General features: G+C 42.2%; 1 protein-coding gene across 1 annotated transcript; it reads left to right on the top strand.

Annotated features, from left to right (window-relative positions):
* Positions 1-14,328: 14,328 nt before the first annotated feature.
* On the top strand, positions 14,329-16,911 carry TLR5 (toll like receptor 5; the record flags this gene model as incomplete). Its single annotated transcript, XM_080342065.1, has 1 exon — positions 14,329-16,911. One exon carries the CDS (start codon positions 14,329-14,331, stop codon positions 16,909-16,911), a length of 2,583 nt encoding a protein of 860 aa, XP_080198191.1.
* Between the last annotated feature and the right edge of the window lie 3,574 nt (positions 16,912-20,485).

Genomic DNA, 20,485 nt, shown 5'->3' with positions numbered 1-20,485 from the left:
GATGTAATCCAGAAGTAAGTCTGCAATTGTAATAATAGTGTGTGAGCATTGTTCAGTGATAAATCAAAGTCAATGCACCAAACTAAAAAAAATTCCAGGTTGGATTTTCAACCATAACTTGGCAAGAGCTTTTGCAAAAAACACTTCTGTAAATTTGTGGCCACCTGTTAGCAGCAGTTGTACAACAAGCAGCAGGGAATACTTTGTTTCCATGCTGAAATGTACATTATATGTTAAACAAAAAGATGTTCAAAGACTATAGCTGTGAAGGGATAGCAGTCCTGCTTACCTGCTGCTTCAGCCACTTCTAAAGTTTTTATTCACAATCTGAGACCAGCCCAGCTGGCACTTAAACTCTCACTGGGTTCTAGGCCTTGTTTCAGTAACATCAATATAAAATATATCAGCCTTTTATGTATATGAACAAACAGGCCTAAGTTGAGAGGATCCACAAAAACCTGGGTGTTCCCTACCTGCCTCAACGAGCTACAACAGAATTATACATGAAGCATCTACATTAGACCCACTTCAAGACGTGTAAACTGGGTGCAAACACATCTAAATCCTGATGCTGGTTCTTACCGTCACCACCTGGAAAGAGGTGCTGCAGTGGCAGGCTCAGTAGAAACGAGACTTAGTACAGACTTACTGCATTTCCTATTAATTACAGCTGAGAGTTATCCTGAAAATATCCAGAACTTCAGGCATCCAGTTCCATCTATTAAATTATAAGTAAAAGAGACACAACCATCAAGTTCTGCATTTCCAACTGTCCAGATTAGGTCATGTTTTGGTTAACATGCTGTATATTGTAGATCCAATGTTTTAGTCACCTGTGTTTCCCATGCAATTTTACTAAATCCCCAGCTCACTGCTGTGGATACAGCCAGGCAGTGTGGTGTGCTCCAGAGTTAGCTTAGAAGTGGCCACTTCCTCAAACAGCATCCATTTCCAGAAATTTTATTTAAATGCAAAAATACAATGTAAGTGACTATAATATTTTAAAATAAAAATTTCTCTCTTTTACCCTATTTTTTCATTCCTGGAATCCTCTTTAAGAATTACAGTAACAGGCAAATAAATGACTTCAGCTACAGATCTATCATTCAATCTTAACTTCTTTAGTAAGCCTAAGTATTCTACTTAGTATAAGATAATGTAGAAAACGGGATATAATGACCATCAGAAATAGAATAAGAATGAGAGTAGATAATCAGCTGTTTGCAGTCACCTTGGGTCAATTTAAGTGCACATCAGAGGGTCAGCCAGATTGCAGGTAAGAGACAGAGATGAGCTAGCTCTTTCTACCTGCAAAAGATCAGAAGAAACAGCTCAAGCACCAAGCAGAAAACACAATTTTTTACATTGCTTAGGCTGAGTTGTGTCCAAGTGACCATCATTACAACGCTTACATTGAGCAAAGGCCATAAAAGCTGGCTCCTGTGCCCTGGCTGCACCTCTCAGCCTAGTTTCTTTCCCCTTGCCTGACCCCTTCTTGGCATTTAGTGGCTGTGGTTAGAAAGCCAGGGAGGATTTCCAGGGGAATTTACCTGCCAGTATTTCTTCACAGATGACTTTACGTCTCTACTTTTCTTCTTTTAGCTTTTTTTTTTCCCATTCCATATCCACACCATCACCATTTCCCACTACTATTTACCCCTGCAGCACCCCACCTGTGCTGTGCTGCCCTTTCTGTACCATGGCATTGTGTGTGTGAGTAGCTTAAGCCCAATTCTGGTTTTTTGCTGTTGTGAAAGCCATAGAATCATAGAACGTCCTGAGTTGGAAGGGACCCACAAGGATCATCGAGTCCAACTCCTGTCCCTGCACAGGACAACCCCAAAATTTACACCATGTGTCTGAGGGTGTTGTCCAGTCTCTTCTTGAACACTGTCAGGCTTGGGGCTGTGACACCTCCCTGGGGAGCCTGTTCCAGTGTCCACCACCCTCTGGGTGAAGAACCTTTTCCTAAAGTCCAACCTAAACCTCCCCTGGCACATCTTCCTGCCATTCCCTCAAGTTCCATCAGAACCAGAGAGAAGAGCTCAGCACCTGCCCCTGCTCCTCCCTTGTGAGGAAGCTGTAGCCACCATGAGGGCTCCCCTCAGTCTCCTCCAGGCTGAACCAGTAACTTTAGCCACTCCTCATACACCTTCCCCTCTAAAACCTTCACCAGCTTCGTAGCCCTCTTCTGGACACTCTCCAGTAGCTTTAGATCTTTTTTTATCCTGTGACACCCAGACCTGCACACAGCACAGGTGAGGCCGCACCAGTGCAGAACAGAGCGGGACAATCACCTCCCTGCCCGGCTGGCCATGCTGTGCTTGGTGCACCCAGGACACGGTTGCCCTCTTGGCTCCCAGGGACACTGTTGGCTCAAGTTCAACTTGCCGTCGACCAGAACCCCCAGACCCCCCCTCTGCAGCATCTCGTTCCGCCGCCCTGAGGCAGGCTCCTGCAACGGGAAAGCCGCGATGCCCAGGGCCTGACCGTGCTCAGCACCCGCGCCGTGTCACCCGGGCCGAGCGTGGGCCGAGCGTGGGCCGAGCTTCCTCACGTCCCCCGGCCGGTGCATGTAGGGGCCGGGGTGACCGCTCTTCAGGCCCCGCGGAGCCGCCGGCTCGGGTGCGCGTGTCCCAGCCCCGCGGCCGTTACGGCTGGGCCGCCGCGCGCCGCGTTTCCGTTAACGGCCGCTCCGCTCCGGGGCGGGCCGGGCTCAGCCCCGCGGGTCGGGCCGGTGCGGTGGCGGCGCGGGCCGTGCCGGCGGAGGTGAGCGCGGGCGGCGTGAGGCGGTGCCGGCGCCCGGTGCTCGGCGGGTCCCGCGGCGGGGACACACCAGGGGTGCGGACCGCGGCCGGCGGGCGGGGAGCGGGCAGCAGGCGGGGACGGTGCGGTAGCTCCGTGCAGCTGCTTCGCAACCTGCCGTTGTGTAAGCATCAGGCTTCTCCATCCCTTGTCACCCTCAGCCTTCCCTCCTCCGAAATAGGACGTGTTATCCACGCTTAGGAAAAAATTTTTGCGCCTCGGTTGCACTTCGCATTTTTCAAAGCAGTATGTTATTTGGCTTTCCTTTTTCTTCCAGGGCAGGCAGGGATTGTTATGCGCACTTTAAGGGAAAAAGAGATACGCAGGGTACAAAATTCCGAAAGGCCGGAAGGCCCTGAGGTAGGACTGGATTAGGCACAGCCTCACCTGCGCCTGATGCTGGAAGAGTCCAGCCTGTGAGTGTCAGCGGAGTTCCCCAGCCCTCCCTTCGGTATTCCGAAACAAAATGTTTTGTTCCTGCGGACACCTGACAGTGCCTCAGTCTGACAGGTCTGATCAGTCAGTGTCTAATCTGGCTACATCGCATGGGTGTTTTGATGTAGAGACACTTCTAGCTCAGACCCAGTGCAAAATGCACCAGTGGCAACCAAATTATTTTTAAAAGGAGTGGTGAACTGTTACTGTACACCTTTAATTCAGTGGTTCATGGATAGAAGCTTTCACCCAGGTCATGGGAGAGCTCATTCAACTGCGTTGTCTGCCTGAAGGCAAATGAGACATACGTCTTTCCATCTTTCCTCCCAATTGGCGACAGACTCGTTTTGGCACTGACTCTTCAGCTTCCTTTTGAAGCTGCGTCACTGTGAAAGAACTTCTAGAAGTCGATTGAGATGGTAAGAGGCAGAAACTAGAGGAGAGGGCAAGAAGGGCCTTGAAGCTGTTCTCCAGGGGTAGTTTCTGGGCTGAACATGTGCACAGTCAGAATGTGGAAACTGCTCAGAGCAGATCTCCTCCTCCCCTCACTTGGCCTCCACGCAAAGTATCCCCCAGCCCCTCATTAGGCTGAAACATATCTTTGATTTAGTGAACCGTGAACATCAGCTGGAAAAGCTGTAACAGCAGAAGAGGAGAGTGCCTTCCAGTCCAAAATAACCAGTGCTTCCACAGTTAATGGATATTTGTGAGATGAAAGGGTTTGGTATTGCATTGTGCAGAAAATAGAATGGAGTGTAGCTGTTTCATGTGATAGATTAAAATGCTAAATGAAGACACTGCTAGCTTTCTCTCTAGAAAGAGCTGGTCTGGGACAGAATTTAAAGGATACCCTGCACAGGGATTTCTGTTGTGGCAGTCTCTAGGTGTCAGACTGCTGGTCTTTTATGGATTCAGAAATCAGGCACATATCTTTTTACATGCTCTGCATGGAGTGTGTAATTTGGTCTCCTGCTTCCCACCCTAAAGCCTTTCATGCAGGTTAGCCTGTGTCACAGATAGGTATCTTGGTCAGGTTGGGTCCATCTGGTATAAGAATAACCCGTAGATAAGCACTCAACCTGGGATGGACATGCAGGTGACCCCGAGGACTGTCCTACCATCCTGTGCATCAATGAAATAGCTGACTCACCAACAGCCTCACACAGGAACTGTTTCAGAAAGGCTACCAGCTGCTTTTCTACCTTCTTCACCTGTTAGGTCTACTTTGCACAACAGGTTCTGCAGTACAGTTATGGCAGCGATACTTGTGAGTGTAATTTTTCTCCTCCACCAACAAACTTATTCTGATCTAAAGCCTTTTTCAAAGAGATTTGGAAGGTATCCTTTCAATGTCTCCATTCCAGGAAAGAGTGGAGCAGGTTCCTAACTTCAGTTAAATGCTGGGCTGATTGACTGACTGTCTCACTTTTGTACTACATTTATGGTTATTCTGTCACTGGGCATTTGCAGCTTGTTGTCTTTTGATTGCTTTTCTTATAACATGATGCAAAAAACATCTCTTTGTTATCAATTTTACCGTTTTGCTCTAAATGTTTAGGTACCTGTCTCCACACTTTTTTAATAATTCCTTAATAAGTAACACGCTCAGGTTGGGTCTCAGGAGTGCAGGTGTGGCAACCATGCCACTTCCCTTCCAGCTAGCCATTTAGTCATCTTTGCCTATTTCAGCTACTGAACCATCACCACTGTTTTATGCCTGACCACTGTTTCACTGGTATGATAGTGCTGATGAGCTTTATAAAAAGGTTAGCTTTGCAGGGAAGGCTGTATGGAGCTCTGCTTGTGACCTGAGGAGTTACAGTCTGAGTGCTGCTTCTCCGCTTACTGCTGCTTCCTCAAGAATTTCTGTCACATCTGTGAAAGCTGACCTCCTGTAAGTTAAAAACTAGGCTGTCATTCTTGAGAGTCCTTTTCCTATTATCACTTTGATATTTTCCAGGTGAGAGTTTTAATCCTAGCTGCTTCTAATTATCTTGTGAGCACAAAAAGGGACCTTTTGTCCCTGGGCTAAATCCACTTTGTGAAAAACACAGTCCAAAATGATGGCTAAGAGGGAAGGGAAACTAACAGGACGGAAACACTACTTCCCTGGAGTGGCGTCTAGTCTAGAACAAGCAGTTATCCCATGACAGTTTTCAAAGCAAAAAAAGAGTGAACATGGACTCAGGGTGCGAGGCAAGAGTACCTGAGTGGTGACTGTGACTGCCCACAAGTGGTTTGTGCAGCTTTGAATGAGTGTCTCTCCTGGGAAACAATCTCAGGAATCTTCACTGAAGGCTCGAGAAGTTCATTTCCATAGGACCTGGAAGAGCATAAGACAATTTGTTGGTCCTCTGCTCAAGCCTAGCTGAGGTGCTCTCTGCCCTCACCCTTCCCTGTGAGACACGGGGGCAGAGGAGTCTGGCTGCTGGGGCTGGCAGATGGACCAGTGCCCAGTGTTGGGGCACTTCACTGGAAGAACCAGCCCAGCTGGCTGCTCAAGCAGGGAAGAGAGCCAGCTGGCTCTGCTCAGGAGGGAGACACTCAGAACAGTGCCAGGGGCTAAAAACAACTGAATGAGGCCAGGAGCTAGAGTCTGGGGTTACAGCACCTTCCCTGTGCCCGTTCAGTTTACTCCTGTTCCCCAGAGAAATAGGCCAGAGTGTATTTTAGTCTATACTTTTAAGTTAATTTCCCCATCCTTCTGGAGACTTTCTTTTCAAGAACTGTTGTAATGAGAATAGAGGAATTACACTGTATTTGAAGTGTGTGTGTCGCATCTTGTCATATAATCTGAGGGGATGTCAAACCAAATAATTCTAGGTAATGAACAGGAACTAGATAATTACATCCCATAGGTAGCTTCTGATTACCCAAACTAGTGGCTGTTTTTCATGGTCCTTCTGCTCTATCAAGTCATGAAATGCCTTATTGTGTTAGGTTTTCCCCATCTATGCTAGGAACTGTCACAGAACTCACTTGCCTTATAACATGCTTCCCAATTTTAAGTCACAAAATGCTGTATTAGAGTTAAGCATCCTAACAATTTAAGGGAGAGGCTGATGGGGTGGGAAGGGACACATTCATTAATCATCTAATTAATGACATTTTTTTTTTTTCTTTTTTAGATTGCAATCAGCTAGACAGGCCCCATGAAGAAAAGTTTGTTTACACTGCACAGCTTTTTATGAGCACAAATGCATATATTATGATGGCTTAGAGCCTGGACAAAAGCTCGGAGTTGTATTTCTGTTTCAGTAAGTAGATTTGATCTAATCAGATAACAGCAGCAATACAAATTTTCACAATAGCAGTTGGCCTTTATCTGGCCAGTCTAAGAACAAAGGCTTACTGTTTGTGATATATCTTTTAAGATCTCTTTAATGGCCTAGATAAATATTACAAACAAACTCCCTGTCTGTAGGCTGACTGTCCAAGGAACAGAAAAATGTGCTCTTTGAAGGTCTTTGGGGTTTTTTTCTGAAAATTTTTACCAAGCACGAAATACAAATAGTACTTCCTGGTCAGTGTGTATCACCAGCCTCTGGGAAACATGCCATAATTGTTGCCGAGAGTGAAGAAAAGACTAATGATATCAGGGAAATAGACAAGGGTATTTTACTTGTTCTGCACTTTCTCCGAGAGGTAGAAATTACTCTCAGTTGCCTACAGAATTGTGACATGTGCATAGATAGGGAAAACTGAACAAAGAGGCTCTTTAATTTGGATCGCAGGAAGAGGCCCAAGAACTGAAGACTGAAATTGAGACACATTTGTCTGTTCAGGTGAATTTCAGTAGATTTTAGGCAGCCAAGTCCCCAGAAGCTGATCCAGCAGGCCCTTCCTTCAGTCATAAACCCATACAGCACCCCCATTTGTGCTGCTGCTCCCAGCATGTGTAAGCCATTGCAAAGGGGCACCCCAGGGTGAGGAACCTTGCACAGTGATTGCAGATGTTGTGGAGATGGATGTTAAGAACACGGCCCCCCATGGAGCCTGCATGGAACACTTCCAGCAAAGCTGCAGCTTTGGGTTTAGTGCAAGGCATACCAGCCACGGACATTTTCTTGCATGCTTTAGCCACGGAAATGAGAGGTCTCTGATATTATGACCCAGTGAGACCATTAAAGGAAGTGGAAGACCTGAGTATTCAACCTTCCTCAGTCTGAGAAGCTTGTCTGGTTCTCCTTCAAGGAAATGGCTTTAATCACAAGGCTGTAAGCACGTATGTTAGGTAACAGTATGTTGTATCTCTACTGCAGAATCTTGGCTATGCAAACAAGAATGCAAGAGTTGTGAGGATTTTTTTGCTGAGCAGGGATTGTAAGATAAACTTTGTGAATTACTTTGGAGTGTAACATTGGTTGCTTGACTGTGGTTGTTTAATCCAAAATGCTAGTTTAGCTAAAATCCATCACCAGACTTCATCTTTAGAGCCTAATTTTGAGTACAGAATTAGCAACTGTCCTCTGCTTCCCTTTGTTAGTACACTCTTCTGCCATAATGTTGCATCCAGTCAGTATTCCCCTTGTTTATGCAGAATTGGGGATCTATAGTTAACTCCTCAGTTCTTCTTTTAGTATCACCTTCCACTTTGAGGTACCAGTTTCCAAAGTTACAGCCTCCAGCCTCAATAGCTTTGACCCATTCTTTAAACTTTAAAGTCATCGGTAATCACCTTAACTGTTCTAGATACTTTAGAGAATGTCTCAACTCCATGACATATAAATGACAGACAAGTTTCCATTGTTTGCAGTGCTTGTTATTTTCTTCCTTTCACCCCCCTACTCCCAAGTTGTCTTCCTTCTGTTTGAGTGTTTCCACAGAAGGGTCAATGCAATCCAAATAAGGCAGGAGCTGCACTAGTCATGTGCCAGGGATGGGCCATATCATTATGCAAGGGCTGCGTTAGGTTCGTGCATGTTTTCTAGTCTTCACTCTGGGTCTTTGGTTGGGAATTACTTTTCTGATTGGGCAGCTAACATCCAAAATTCCCCAGGCAGATAGCTTAAGTCTTACCTTTACATCCACACTAAACAGCAATGTGGAAAGAGGACAGATGCAGTGGTCATACTAATGCAGGAGCTAGACTCCCTTTATATGCTGGTGCACTTGGTCCATGCCTAAGTCAAAGTCTAGGGAAAAGAGAAAGGGACTGAAGAAAAGGAGAGGGAGATGGGAACTGAAATCATTGATTTACATTTCAAGTCTCAGGTCAGAAGCAGAGTCTCACATAGTCTCCTCCAGCACTAATGAGCTGGCTCAGCAGTCCCACGCTGCTAAACTGTGAGAGACCGTTTCAGGCCTAACTCCCATAAAGCTCTATGTGTGTTTTGTTGTATCTTACAGCTCAGCTTTGTCCTGTCACCATGGCTGAGTGGTAGTGGACTGCTGTATCTGCCATAACCCCTTTCCTGGAGCCTTTGCAAGCATCTTATATGCAACATGGCCAAAGATTGGTTACAGATGTACAGAGATCAGGTATTTAAACTGTAATACTATCAGGACATGAACATTTTCCTAACATTTGTTCTCAAAAGTAAACTAGGTTTGAAAAAGGAAGTGAGAGAGAAGAAAGGATTTATTTGACTTTGTTGGGAACCTTGTTCCACAACTCATGGACTGAATCAAGAGCCATTTGAAATCTCAGTCCTTCCAGCTGAGATTATCTATACTGAGTGAGAGTTAACCTGAAACTAAGCAAAAATGTCCTCACCCAAAGGTTCCAAACTCTTCCTGCTGTTTCCCTTTCCCTGTGGCTTGTTCATGCCCATTTGCTTTGAACCTACAGTTGATTTCTTTATTAATATTGTTTGTGAATGCTGCACTTTGACAGGTTCTGGCAGAAAGATCTGGGGTTAACTAACTCTTCTAGGAACTGGCTAATCCCTTGTCCCAAAGTACTGAAAAACTGACTGTTGTTTCTGGTCCAGGACAGTATGCCAGAACAATTTAATACTAAGAACATTAAGTACTTCAAGCAGAATTCAGAAGCTGTATATGGGCAGGACCCCCAATTCATTCTGTCACAAATGTAAACGTATCAATCCTTGTCAGGCAGGAGAGCTACTCTGGTGAATGCAGGAGAGGGACAGAAGTCAGCAAAAATGTATTTGTATTAGTATCTAAGAATCAGAAGCAAAACATTTGAAATTATATTGTTTTCTACACAGAAATACCTACTGGTGATTAGGTTTGAAACCAGAGAATTATTTGAAATCTTAGAATTTACCAGAAAGCAGAAGTGTGGCACCAGTGTATCAAGAAATTTATTCATAAACATTGCTGCAAACTCAGTGTAGTTTAGGTTAGGTGAATACAAAACAGTCTCTGTTCAGTTAGCTGGACTCTGGACATATACATATAGAAGTTGGCTTAAATATATTTTCAAAACATTCACAGGAAAAGTTGTACCCTGATGATGAAAGCACTGTGCATATAAAATTCTAAGTTAAATCAGTGTAATTATATATACAAATACATCTCACTACAGAAAAAAAAAAATATATAAGGGACAATTAAGATGGTCCTTGTCTCTTCAGTACCTAATGGTTTTGGGTATATAGGGGAGAAAAGAGGACGATGCTTTGATTTTCCAGGCAAGAAATACACCCTGAATTTGTTTAATCCTCTTTCTTTCTTACCTTTCTCTGAAGAGTTTTTGTGCTACTGGTGACAACTAGTGGTGTTTCATAGAAAGACATAAGGGCACCCGCAGCACTCAGGCAGGCTCCAAGTGAGCTCTCACATCTTGCTGTCCAAACAGCAAAGCCCTTAGTCATGGAGCTAAAGGGAGAAAAAAACCTTCCAACTTGGCGGTAGGCTTAATGTTTATCCCTTAATCCTTATTTCTAAAGCAGGCTTGCAGCAATTAGAGATGAGATTCTCACACACTCATCAAAAGATACTGCTACCTTTATTATATATATACCCTACTCATCTGTGATTCAGTGACTTACAGAAAAAAAGCCTGGATTGTTTTTGTGAAAATTAACATGAGCAAAATATTTACATCTTGGAGTTTTGCTTTGTTTTTTGGTGCAGATAATGGAATATTTACCAGCTTTACCTCTGTCTTTACCTTTTTATCCACTGACCACAACGCGAACACATAATGATCGGTATTCTTGATCACAGGACTTCATCTTTGTGGAATTACTTTCAGCAGTCTGTGCTTGTGGTGGGCACACAATTCCTCTGGCTGACTGAGTTGTCTAGGAAAGTTGTCCTTAGGAGGGAATGGTCAGTGCAATAGGTTATTAAAAATATTTTTAAACTCTGTAAATCTCATTGATGATTATATCAGACTGGTCTTCTCTAGAGTCCACCCAGATAGCCAACGCCTCTGCTGCTTGGTTCCCCAAAATCTCTGGCTGACAACTGAGAACCATTTAGGTCCGCTGCTCATTTTCACGAGCACATACGGGATGGGTCTGTTCACTCCCACTGGGGTGTGCTGGTTCATATTTGACCCAGGGTTATGTGACGGAAGCAGGGGAGGCTGCTGAAGAGAGTCAACATACTGCTGAATGCTACACAAAACCACTTCTGAAACCAAAATTTTCCTTTCAGGTCACTCTCTTAAAAAGCAAGCAAACGATCTCGGCCACCAGCAAGGACAAAAATAGGGTATGTAACCCATTCTTTTTATATGTGGACTCCAGTGTGTTTTCATTGGGGGTGTGGAAAGGGGAATGGCAAGTGCTTGCTAACTCTCCATCAGACAGTTGTTACTCTAACTTCTTTTCTGGCTTTTCTACATCAAAAAGGAGACGGTCTTAGTCCTCCTCTTCAACTATGCTTCAGGCACTGCTCAGCATCAGCCTCTGTGGATGTCCCAAGGTGTGCGCCGCTGTGCTGAGACAGACACCACTACAGCACCCACTCTCAGGAACCACCAGTTCCCTTTTTGCTGTGCAGTGAAGGTCTCTGGGTGATTTAAATCCAAGTTAACAAAACTGAGTTTAAAACAAAAAAGATAGTACAACAGTGTAGGTCAGTTCCAGACTACTCAGAGCATCTGCATCAGCCTTCCCTGATCCAGACTCACACTTCCCAAGAAGGCTGAGACCATTTGCAGTCTGTATGCGCTTGCCTGCTGCCTTTACATCCAGGTAGGATATCCACCCTGCATTGTAAAAGTTCTTTTAATTGCTCGGAAACATAGCAGCTTAGGATATTCCACCCCAAAAGTATTTGCTGCATTTTTCCTCCCCTCCTACGTTTTCCCATTACCTTTTAGCCCAACATCAATGCAGTAAACGAAACAAAATCTCACATGCTGAGCTCTGGTTCTCTAAGCTTCATAGCTCCAGTTTTCAGTAACAAATGAAGCATTTACGTATCACTTCACCTCCATGCCCAGGCATGTAACTTAACGGGATGATGGTCATTTTGTGGGAAGAATATTCTTCCCAGAAGATTTTACGTGTTAATGTACAATGGTGAAGCATTGTATGAATGCTACACAGGGGATTCTGTTAAATTAAAAATGTGTGGTGTTCTCATGAGAGCAGTAAGAGGCATTACTTACTGTCGGCATCCTCCTCTTGCTCACGGAGGGCCACGATTTGGGGGAAAATGTAGTAACTTACGCAGAAAATAACTGAGGGAGCAAAGAGTTTACAAATGTTCCATGTCAATAAACCAGAGTGGAGGCGGACTGTAACAACTGTTAAGAGATTATTAGAGGTTTCTTTAACTTACAAGAATACAGAAAAGCAGATAAGTATAAAGCAAAGATGGCGAGAAATATTTCACCATTTTCTTATTTTCCAATAATAAAAATATTTTTTTTAATTAAAAAACTCCAACATTTTCCAGTTTTTCCACTCTAAACATTTTGAGCTTTTTCTTGTGGCTAATTTGATACATGTCTATTAAATTTTGACTTCCAAAGTAGTTTCTATTTGTCACTGCTTTTGATGATGCTGTCATTTTGCCCATATGTGAAAAACCAGCCATTGCATTTGGGAAAAAAACAAGGAATGGAAATGGAAATGTATGAAAGATAAATGTAATTTGAAACCATTTGTGCTAAACATCTTATATTATGGTGTCAACAAGTAATAGTGATAGTTAACAAATAATAAAAGGGAAATGTGGTCATTTGTTTCCATGGTTCAAGCAGACAGAAGAGTAAAAAGTAAACAAGATCTCAACCTGCTCTATGCTTAGTTCTGTTTTATTTTAATAACCTACACCACTTCGTGGTCATAAAGACAAACATTATACAGTTTACTGTTTATAAAGTCCCCTTTTAACAGTGCGTGCTAGGTCAAAAAAGAGGGTAGAAAACACTATGATTTTCTAGTCCTAGGATTTATTCCCCATAGATTCAGTTAAAACCTCTTACCAGAATTTTGATACTCAGTACCTGCGATTTGCTTTTCTTTGCAGCACATCCTAAATTCCTTAATGAGACAAAATGTGAATGAAATTTGAATGCCAGGACTTCAGAATTTAGCACCCAATCCTATATTAATAATATTTTTTACTTTCAAGAATCAGATCATGTTCCAAAACCATGAAATTGTCTTAAAAAATGAGAGTAGTATTTTAAGTTTCCATGTATGTGTTTGCAGACTCCCCATGTTAGTCACAGTTGTTACAAATTAAAGTTTTAGTATAATCAGATGACTTTGAGAACATCATTGAAAGTGTTAAGTACAGTGAGATTGTGTCAGTTATGAGATTCAATGGTACTACAACATCCTTGTTCTTCCTATTTAGCAGATAGTCTAAAAAATGGCCAGCTCTTTCCCTTGGCATTTGCAATGGGAATATCATAATGGTTTCTACTGACATGCTTTTTCGTTTCCCAGAAATCACTTTGTAGGATGACAACAAGCATAAGATGATTTCAGTTCAAGTGCAATGTTCTGCGTAGCATTTTGTACTTCTGCTTTAAAGAAGCAGTGTGCTCAAATCATAATAGTAATTAGTGGGGTTTACCTCTTCTTAATTACTGGCTCAAAGCCCAACTTGTTTCCTCCCTGAAGTAGATTTACTTTGCAGTCATTAGATGGCTATCGGGGCTTTGGTTCTGCAAGAATTTACGCTTTCTGATTTTTAAGCAGATTGAGTGGGAGGTCACAAAAAATTCTTCCATTGAGCTGTCATTTCACTTCAATAAATGTTTTTTTTTAAAGGAGAGGCAGATGGTTACAATCTTAGTTAGTTTTTTTAAAAAAAAAACTACAGTACATAAACAACCACTTTATGGCTAATAATTTGCTCTGTTTTTTTTACCATGCTCAATAAAAAAGAAATTCCTTGCTCTGAAGAGGTCTTTGTCTCAGATAGAGACAGGCAGACAGATGGCATAATGCAAGGGAAATCCAGAGTGGGAATAAATTAATGAATGGGTTCATCAGTGAGCTGCATAAATTATGTTATGCACCTTTTTGTCTGAGGAATTTACAGTTCAGGAAATGCAGTTTTTCACAAAGCATGAAATCTTGCAGCACAGTTTCAGGACGCTGCGTTTTTTTTCTTTTCCTTCACTGTTAGCCTTGTTCCTGCCTATACTTGCAAAACTATTTTACAACCCTTTCAAGAACAATTTCACATTACATGGTTAATCTGAGGCTCAAGGACCCCCAAAAGAGATCCTTCTTTTAAAAATTCATGGCTGTTAGGGACTTCTATGTGACAGCCATGGCTGTTAGGGACTTCTATGTGAACTCCAAATAGCAAGATTGCTCTTACCAGGAGAGCGCTCAGGGAAAGAGCAGCGTTTGCTTGCTTGGTTGAGATGACTGGATGACTGCACCTTACTTCGGTAATCCAAACTGTTTCAACTGTTTGGATAACTGATTAAGGAATTAAGCTAATACAACAGCATTATCAGTCCCATGATGTAATTTAAATAGCTAGGCCAAGATTTTCATGCTTACCTAGTGGGGTTTTGGTGCCACCCTGAATGTACATAAAGGTACTCCAGAGAAAGGATAAATCTCAAATCACTAGTCAGTTTTAGTGTGACGTTAGTCTTTTATTGCACAACTGTTAAAAACATGCTCTACAGCTTACTGCCAACTCCAGAATTAATGCTTACTATTTTCACTTTTTTCACATAGACTCGTGATGTTACGTCAACAGCTAGTACTTGTCATTGGAATATCACTAGCTAGTGATATATGTGCATCTAGAAGCTGTTCTTCAGAAGCCCAAGTCTCCCTGTATCATTTCTGCAACCTCACAGATATTCCACTTGTGCCAAAGGACACAGTGAAGCTTTTGCTAGCTTTCAACTACATCAGACAAGTGACTGCAACTTCCTTTCCACTGCTGGAGCACTTGTTGTTGTTGGAAATCGGAGCGCAGTATGTCTATCCTGTTACCATAGGAAAAGGAGCTTTCAGGAACCTGCCAAACCTTCGTGTCTTAGACTTGGGATTCAATAACATTCTTCAGCTGGATCTTGATGCTTTTGTAGGCTTGCAACATCTGAGTGTACTCCGTCTGTTTCAGAACAACCTGGGAGATTCCATCCTAGAGGACCGCTACTTTCAAGATTTGAGCTCGTTAGAAGAAGTGGATCTTTCAGGGAACCAAATCACTAAACTTCATCCTCATCCCTTATTTTATAATCTAACAGTCTTAAAAACTGTGAACCTGAAATTCAACATGATATCCAACCTGTGTGAAAGCAATCTTACCAGCTTCCGAGGAAAACACTTCATGTTTTTTAGCCTCAGTTCTAATGAATTGTACAAGACGAATGAAACGGTCTGGGCTAAATGCCAAAATCCTTTCAGAAATATTACATTTGACTCACTAGACCTTAGTGGGAATGGCTGGAGCACAGAGAAAGTCCAATATTTCTGTGCAGCCATTAAAGGTACTCAAATTGGTTCTTTAATATTTGGCCCTCATATAATGGGTTCGGGTTTTGGCTTTAATAACTTAAAAAATCCAGATAATAATACATTTGCAGGGCTAGCAAGAAGTGATCTTCATTTGCTTGATATTTCAAATGGTTACATTTTCTCTCTCAATTCTTTAATCTTTCAAAGCCTTGGTAATCTGGAATTTCTGAACCTTTTCAAAAACAAGATAAATCAAATCCAAAGGCAAGCATTTTTTGGCTTGGGAAACCTAAAAGCTCTCAATCTGTCAAGTAATCTTATAGGTGAGTTGTATGATTATACTTTTCAGGGTCTACGCAGTATACTGTATATTGATTTACAGCAAAATCATATCGGGATGATTGGTAAAAATTCATTCAGTAACTTAGTAAGCCTGAAAATAATTGATCTCCGAGACAATGCCATTAAAAAACTCCCTTCCTTTCCACATGTGACCTCTGTCTTTTTAGGTGATAATAAACTAATGTCTGTAGCTGGCACAGCAATAGCAACAACACACCTTGACTTGGAACGAAATTGGTTGGCAAATGTGGGTGACCTGTATATTCTTTTCCAAGTTCCAGATGTGCAGTATATCTTCTTAAAACAGAATCGCTTCTCTTACTGTGTGAAGAGTGAAAATGCTATAGAAAACAGTCAGTTAATCTATATGGATCTAGGCGAAAATATGTTGCAGCTTGTATGGGAGAGAGGTTTATGTTTGGATGTGTTCGGGGCACTGTCAAGACTTCAGGTTCTACATCTGAATAACAACTACCTCAGTGCTCTTCCACAGGAGATTTTTAGAGGTCTAACATCTCTAAAAAGACTTAATCTAGCTTCCAACCTATTGTCTCATCTTTCTCCTGGGATTTTTCCACAAAGCCTAACCAACCTAAACTTAACTGGAAATCAGCTTTTATCCCCTGAGCCTGAAGTCTTTATGACTTTGAGTATTCTGGATATAACACATAATAATTATGTCTGTGATTGTACTTTAAAGAATCTACTAGTGTGGCTAAATGAAACCAATGTAACCCTGGCTGGCTCAGAAGCTGACAGGTACTGTGTATACCCACCTGCATTTGCAGGGGTACCACTGTCCTTTCTGACATATGATGATTGCGATGAAGATGAACTCCACCAGATGCTCAGGTTCTCACTATTTGTCTTCACCTTTGTCACTCTTCTAATGTTTCTGACAGCAGTCATCATTTTTACTCGCTGCCGAGGGATTTGTTTTGTCTGGTATAAAACTATCACAGAAAAAATTATAGACAGGCATCCACAAGCAGCAGATAAAAGTGAATACAGATATGATGCATATTTGTGTTACAGCAAAAATGACTTTGAATGGGTCCAGAATTCCTTGATAAAGCATCTGGATTCACAGTATTTTGATAAAAACAGATTTACCTTGTGCTTTGAGGAAAGAGATTTCTTACCTGGGGAAGAACATATCAACAATATTCGTGATGCCATTTCGAACAGCAAGAAGACAATTTGCATTGTGACCAGGCAGTTTCTCAAAGACGGGTGGTGTGTGGAAGCCTTTAATTTTGCCCAAAGCAGGTACTTTACTGATCTGAAAGATGTCCTCATTATGGTAGTGGCTGGATCACTTTCTCAATATCAACTGATGAAACACAAACCGATTCGGAACTTTTTACAAAGGAGCCAATATTTGCGATGGCCTGAAGATTATCAAGATGTAAACTGGTTTTTAAATAATCTTTCTTGTCAAATTCTGAAGGAGAAAAAAGTGCAGAAGGCGGCCAATGGTATAGAGCTGCAGACTGTAACAACGGTCTCACATTGACACTGTATGGGCTTTCTATAAATTCCATTTCCAGCTGTGCCAGGAACGGCAAGAATAAATAGAAGTTTGCATCATCTTTCAGGTAGAAAGATAACTATTTCAGTATAAATCCTTCTAAACATGGAAACAGCTTGAAAGTAACCAGAAAATGTATGTAAGTGCAATTTTTATAGACTATGACACTCATTTTCAGAAGAGTTAAATGAATCACAGATGCTTCATATTTTGGATGCTCAGCTTCAGACACTTTAGTCCTGATTTTCAGTGTACTACTTACTTACAGGTCTGTTTCACTTAGAGAAGGATGCTTTTGTTGTTTTTGTTTTTTTCTAAAGAGCCCACAGTACTTTACGGGAGCAAGCGTGTTCTCACGTGTGAACTGTTGGTTCATGGATTATGTATTCCTGTGCTTTCTGAACTCTGTAACTGCTCATGCTCTGTTTCAAAGTACAACCAGTGCTTTGCACATTTACGCTTTAAATTGGTGTAACACAGATTTCATTTATTTCTTTTTTCTACTCCATTAGCCTCAGCTTCTCAACTGGAATGTACAAACTTTGAACCTTTCCCCTCCACAACTGCTCTATTTGGTGGTAAAACTATGGTCATTGGTCTACTTCATTTGCTGCTGTTTCAGCCTGGTGCTTTTGCAGTTGAGCTGCCTCCTGCCTTGCAGGGAAACAGGTATCCCCTTCTGATCTGAAAAGCAAACAAGAAAACTACCTCAGCAGCTGCATGGGCTGTACACTGGTGGCATGGCCAGTAGCCCAGCGATGGCCAGACAGCTTTCACGTTCTGGGAGTGGAAAGTACAGACAATTGGTGTGTAATTTGGGTTGTCCTCTGTACATCCTGGGTCCTGATCAACTCTAGGGTGTTTTTCTGCTTCTATTGAAGTATTTTTCTAGAATCATTAATGCGTGGTACTCTCTTACCTCTCTAATCGCTTTACCACTGTTTGTTCAGGTATGTGTCTTCAGGGCGTTGTTCAGGGTCATTTTAAATAGGTGTGACTCAGTGTTCACTGTTACAAAACCTGCACCTATTATTTCGATGATGACGTACTCCTTCTGTGTATTGTTCATCTCGGTTTATACATTTATTCAACAAAAACTTACCAAATCATTTCAGTATGGCCTCAGTGAGTTTTTTGCTGTAGCGAGGAAGCAGGAATGGGAGGTTTATAAGCTGTCTTGACCTTAGCTGCAAACAAATACTACAATCTTAACTATTTTGATGGAGATTAAGAAGTACAACCCACTTCCTGTGAATGCATCTGTTTGAATATAGATGTGCCTGTGGCTGATCTAATTTACTGTCAGTGTAGCAGTATACAGTATTTCTATTGATAAAATTACTACAGGAAAATATTACTTCCTTCTCAATCAGTGTAGTCACTCAAGAGCAGAAAAGGGCTAAACATTGGAAAATTTTCCAGGAGGCACAGCGGAGCAGATTAGAAAATGGCCTGGATGATGTGGATGAAGCCCTGGGTGTCGCTGTGGGCTCGGGTGACAGCCAGGGCTTCCCAAATGCCTCCAGCATCCGTCTGCTGCAGCTGCTGGCGTTGGGGACAAAATGCTGCTGCAGAGGAAGGTCTGGAAAACAACCAGCAGCCCCGGTTTCCCATATACCCCATGAGCTGCCAGAAAAGCCACCATCTGCATTTCAGCTCTCTTACATTGATCTGAAAGTGTCCAAACTTTTTTTTCTTCCCCAACTAGTGCAAATATTTATAGGCATCCTTTAAAGTCAGAGGTTATACCAGGGAGTATTTCACGTTAAAAATCACTGACAGGTAGCCAAAGCAAGAATGAATCTGTACAATGAAGATCATGTGCAGGTCTAGGCTGTTAGTCTATGGATCTGTACATGGTGTAAGAGATGGGAATTTTAAAAGCACGCTTAAGGAATTATAGTTGAATGAACGTCACAAAATATTTTTGATCAAGTGTTAACTGAGCCCCCTCTTCTGTTAGGACCTCATCGTATTCTTACTAGTCACTCCTATCGCTTCAGATACTTAAAACTTACTTCAGGTAACCTACGTATGTAGGAACGACAAGTAGGACAGAGATTACTGAGATGGCTTTAAACCAAGGCTTTTTGATTTTGTTTTAAGTGTTTCTATGTACTTCATGCTTATGACAGTGGTGGGAGGTGGCTACATAAAATTTGCATTTACTTCAGCCTTTGAAAAGGTCTGTCTTTTTACATAAAGGTCGTAATAAAACCTTTGGATGAAATTTCATTGTCTGCTTCCATGCTTATATAGCATTTTGGAAACTTAAAGAGATGAAACGTGTCAGGAGCAGCTGGGAAAACTTCTTTCTACCACAGAAGCAGCTTAGAAACATTGCAGTAGCCCAGCCCCCATCTGTCCCTTACAGATTCTACTGCAAGGGGTCTACAAAGGGCAGTAAATGATTTTGGAGAACATGCTACTGAACCATTCCTGGTTGTGGAGTGGTTTGCAGGCGTATGAATAACTGCAATGTGAAATTTTAAAGAGATCCAAAATACCTTTATTTTTTACTCACTGTGAAAGCACTCTAAGCCTGAGACTCTCAGTCTTCCCAGCCGGTGTGCTGTCCTACACAATGAAAAATTGACTTCAAATAGATCACAGGACCCTGACCACCACCTCTGTAGTCACCTCTTCTTAAATGACAAAGCCTGGGGAATTGTCAAGAAAGGGCTTGTGCAGACTATATACTCCTGTGCTCAGCAGGAACCACAAAAGCATCCTGTACAAAAATGGAGAATGACTATGCTTGATGAATTAAGGCCATAAATTGAGCCTCAACCTCATAACTATTGATCAGATTCCCTTCAGGTTTGCTGGGAACATCACCGGTCTATTAGCATTTTATGGCTCTTTAGTTAAGGATACTCTCATCAGTTTTAGTCACCTTCCTCAGTGAAAGACATTAACTTGTTGGAGAGTGGCCAGAATGGGGTGTGAAATGTGACACTGGCTCTAAAGCAAGCTGTTAAGACGGAAGCTGGTGAATTTATTTGCAGTAGCAGCACAGAGAATAATCACAGGACAGTGACTCAGTGCCACATGGTATCAGCTCAGATATTTAACAGTAAAAGCCTACCACCACCATTGCAACATATGTTATAAACATTAACTGGTCAAGCAGGCAGTGGTGTTCTACAGCAAGAGCTGACCAACCTGTCAAAGTCCAGAGATTGAAGGGCTCCTACTCGAAGTCGAGGCACTCCGGACCAGAACCCATATTCTAGAAACATATCCCTATGGAGGGTACCAGAAGTCAACAATGATATGTCCACATGTTATTGCATATTTTACATTATTATTATTTCACACACAGTGAAATTAGGCTTCTCCTCCTCATCCCATCTGACATCCATGCCATTCTCAGGAAAGTGTTATCCAATTATATTTGCTAATCCCAGTTGCTAATCCCTCCTCAGAGAGACTGTTCAACATGCTGGTAGGTCTCTCACCTTGTGAATGTACAGTTAGTATCCATCATTGCTCCCACTCCAATAGCTGTCCTGCCTCTGTGGAGAACGCTAGCACAGATATGATACAGAGAGTTCAA

The sequence above is a fragment of the Nesoenas mayeri genome (assembly GCF_963082525.1).
Source record: "Nesoenas mayeri genome assembly, chromosome: 3".
NCBI classification, from domain to species: Eukaryota; Metazoa; Chordata; class Aves; order Columbiformes; family Columbidae; genus Nesoenas; species Nesoenas mayeri.
The sequence above is the reverse complement of the archived record's forward strand: the minus strand, read 5'-3'. Positions and strand labels throughout refer to the sequence as shown.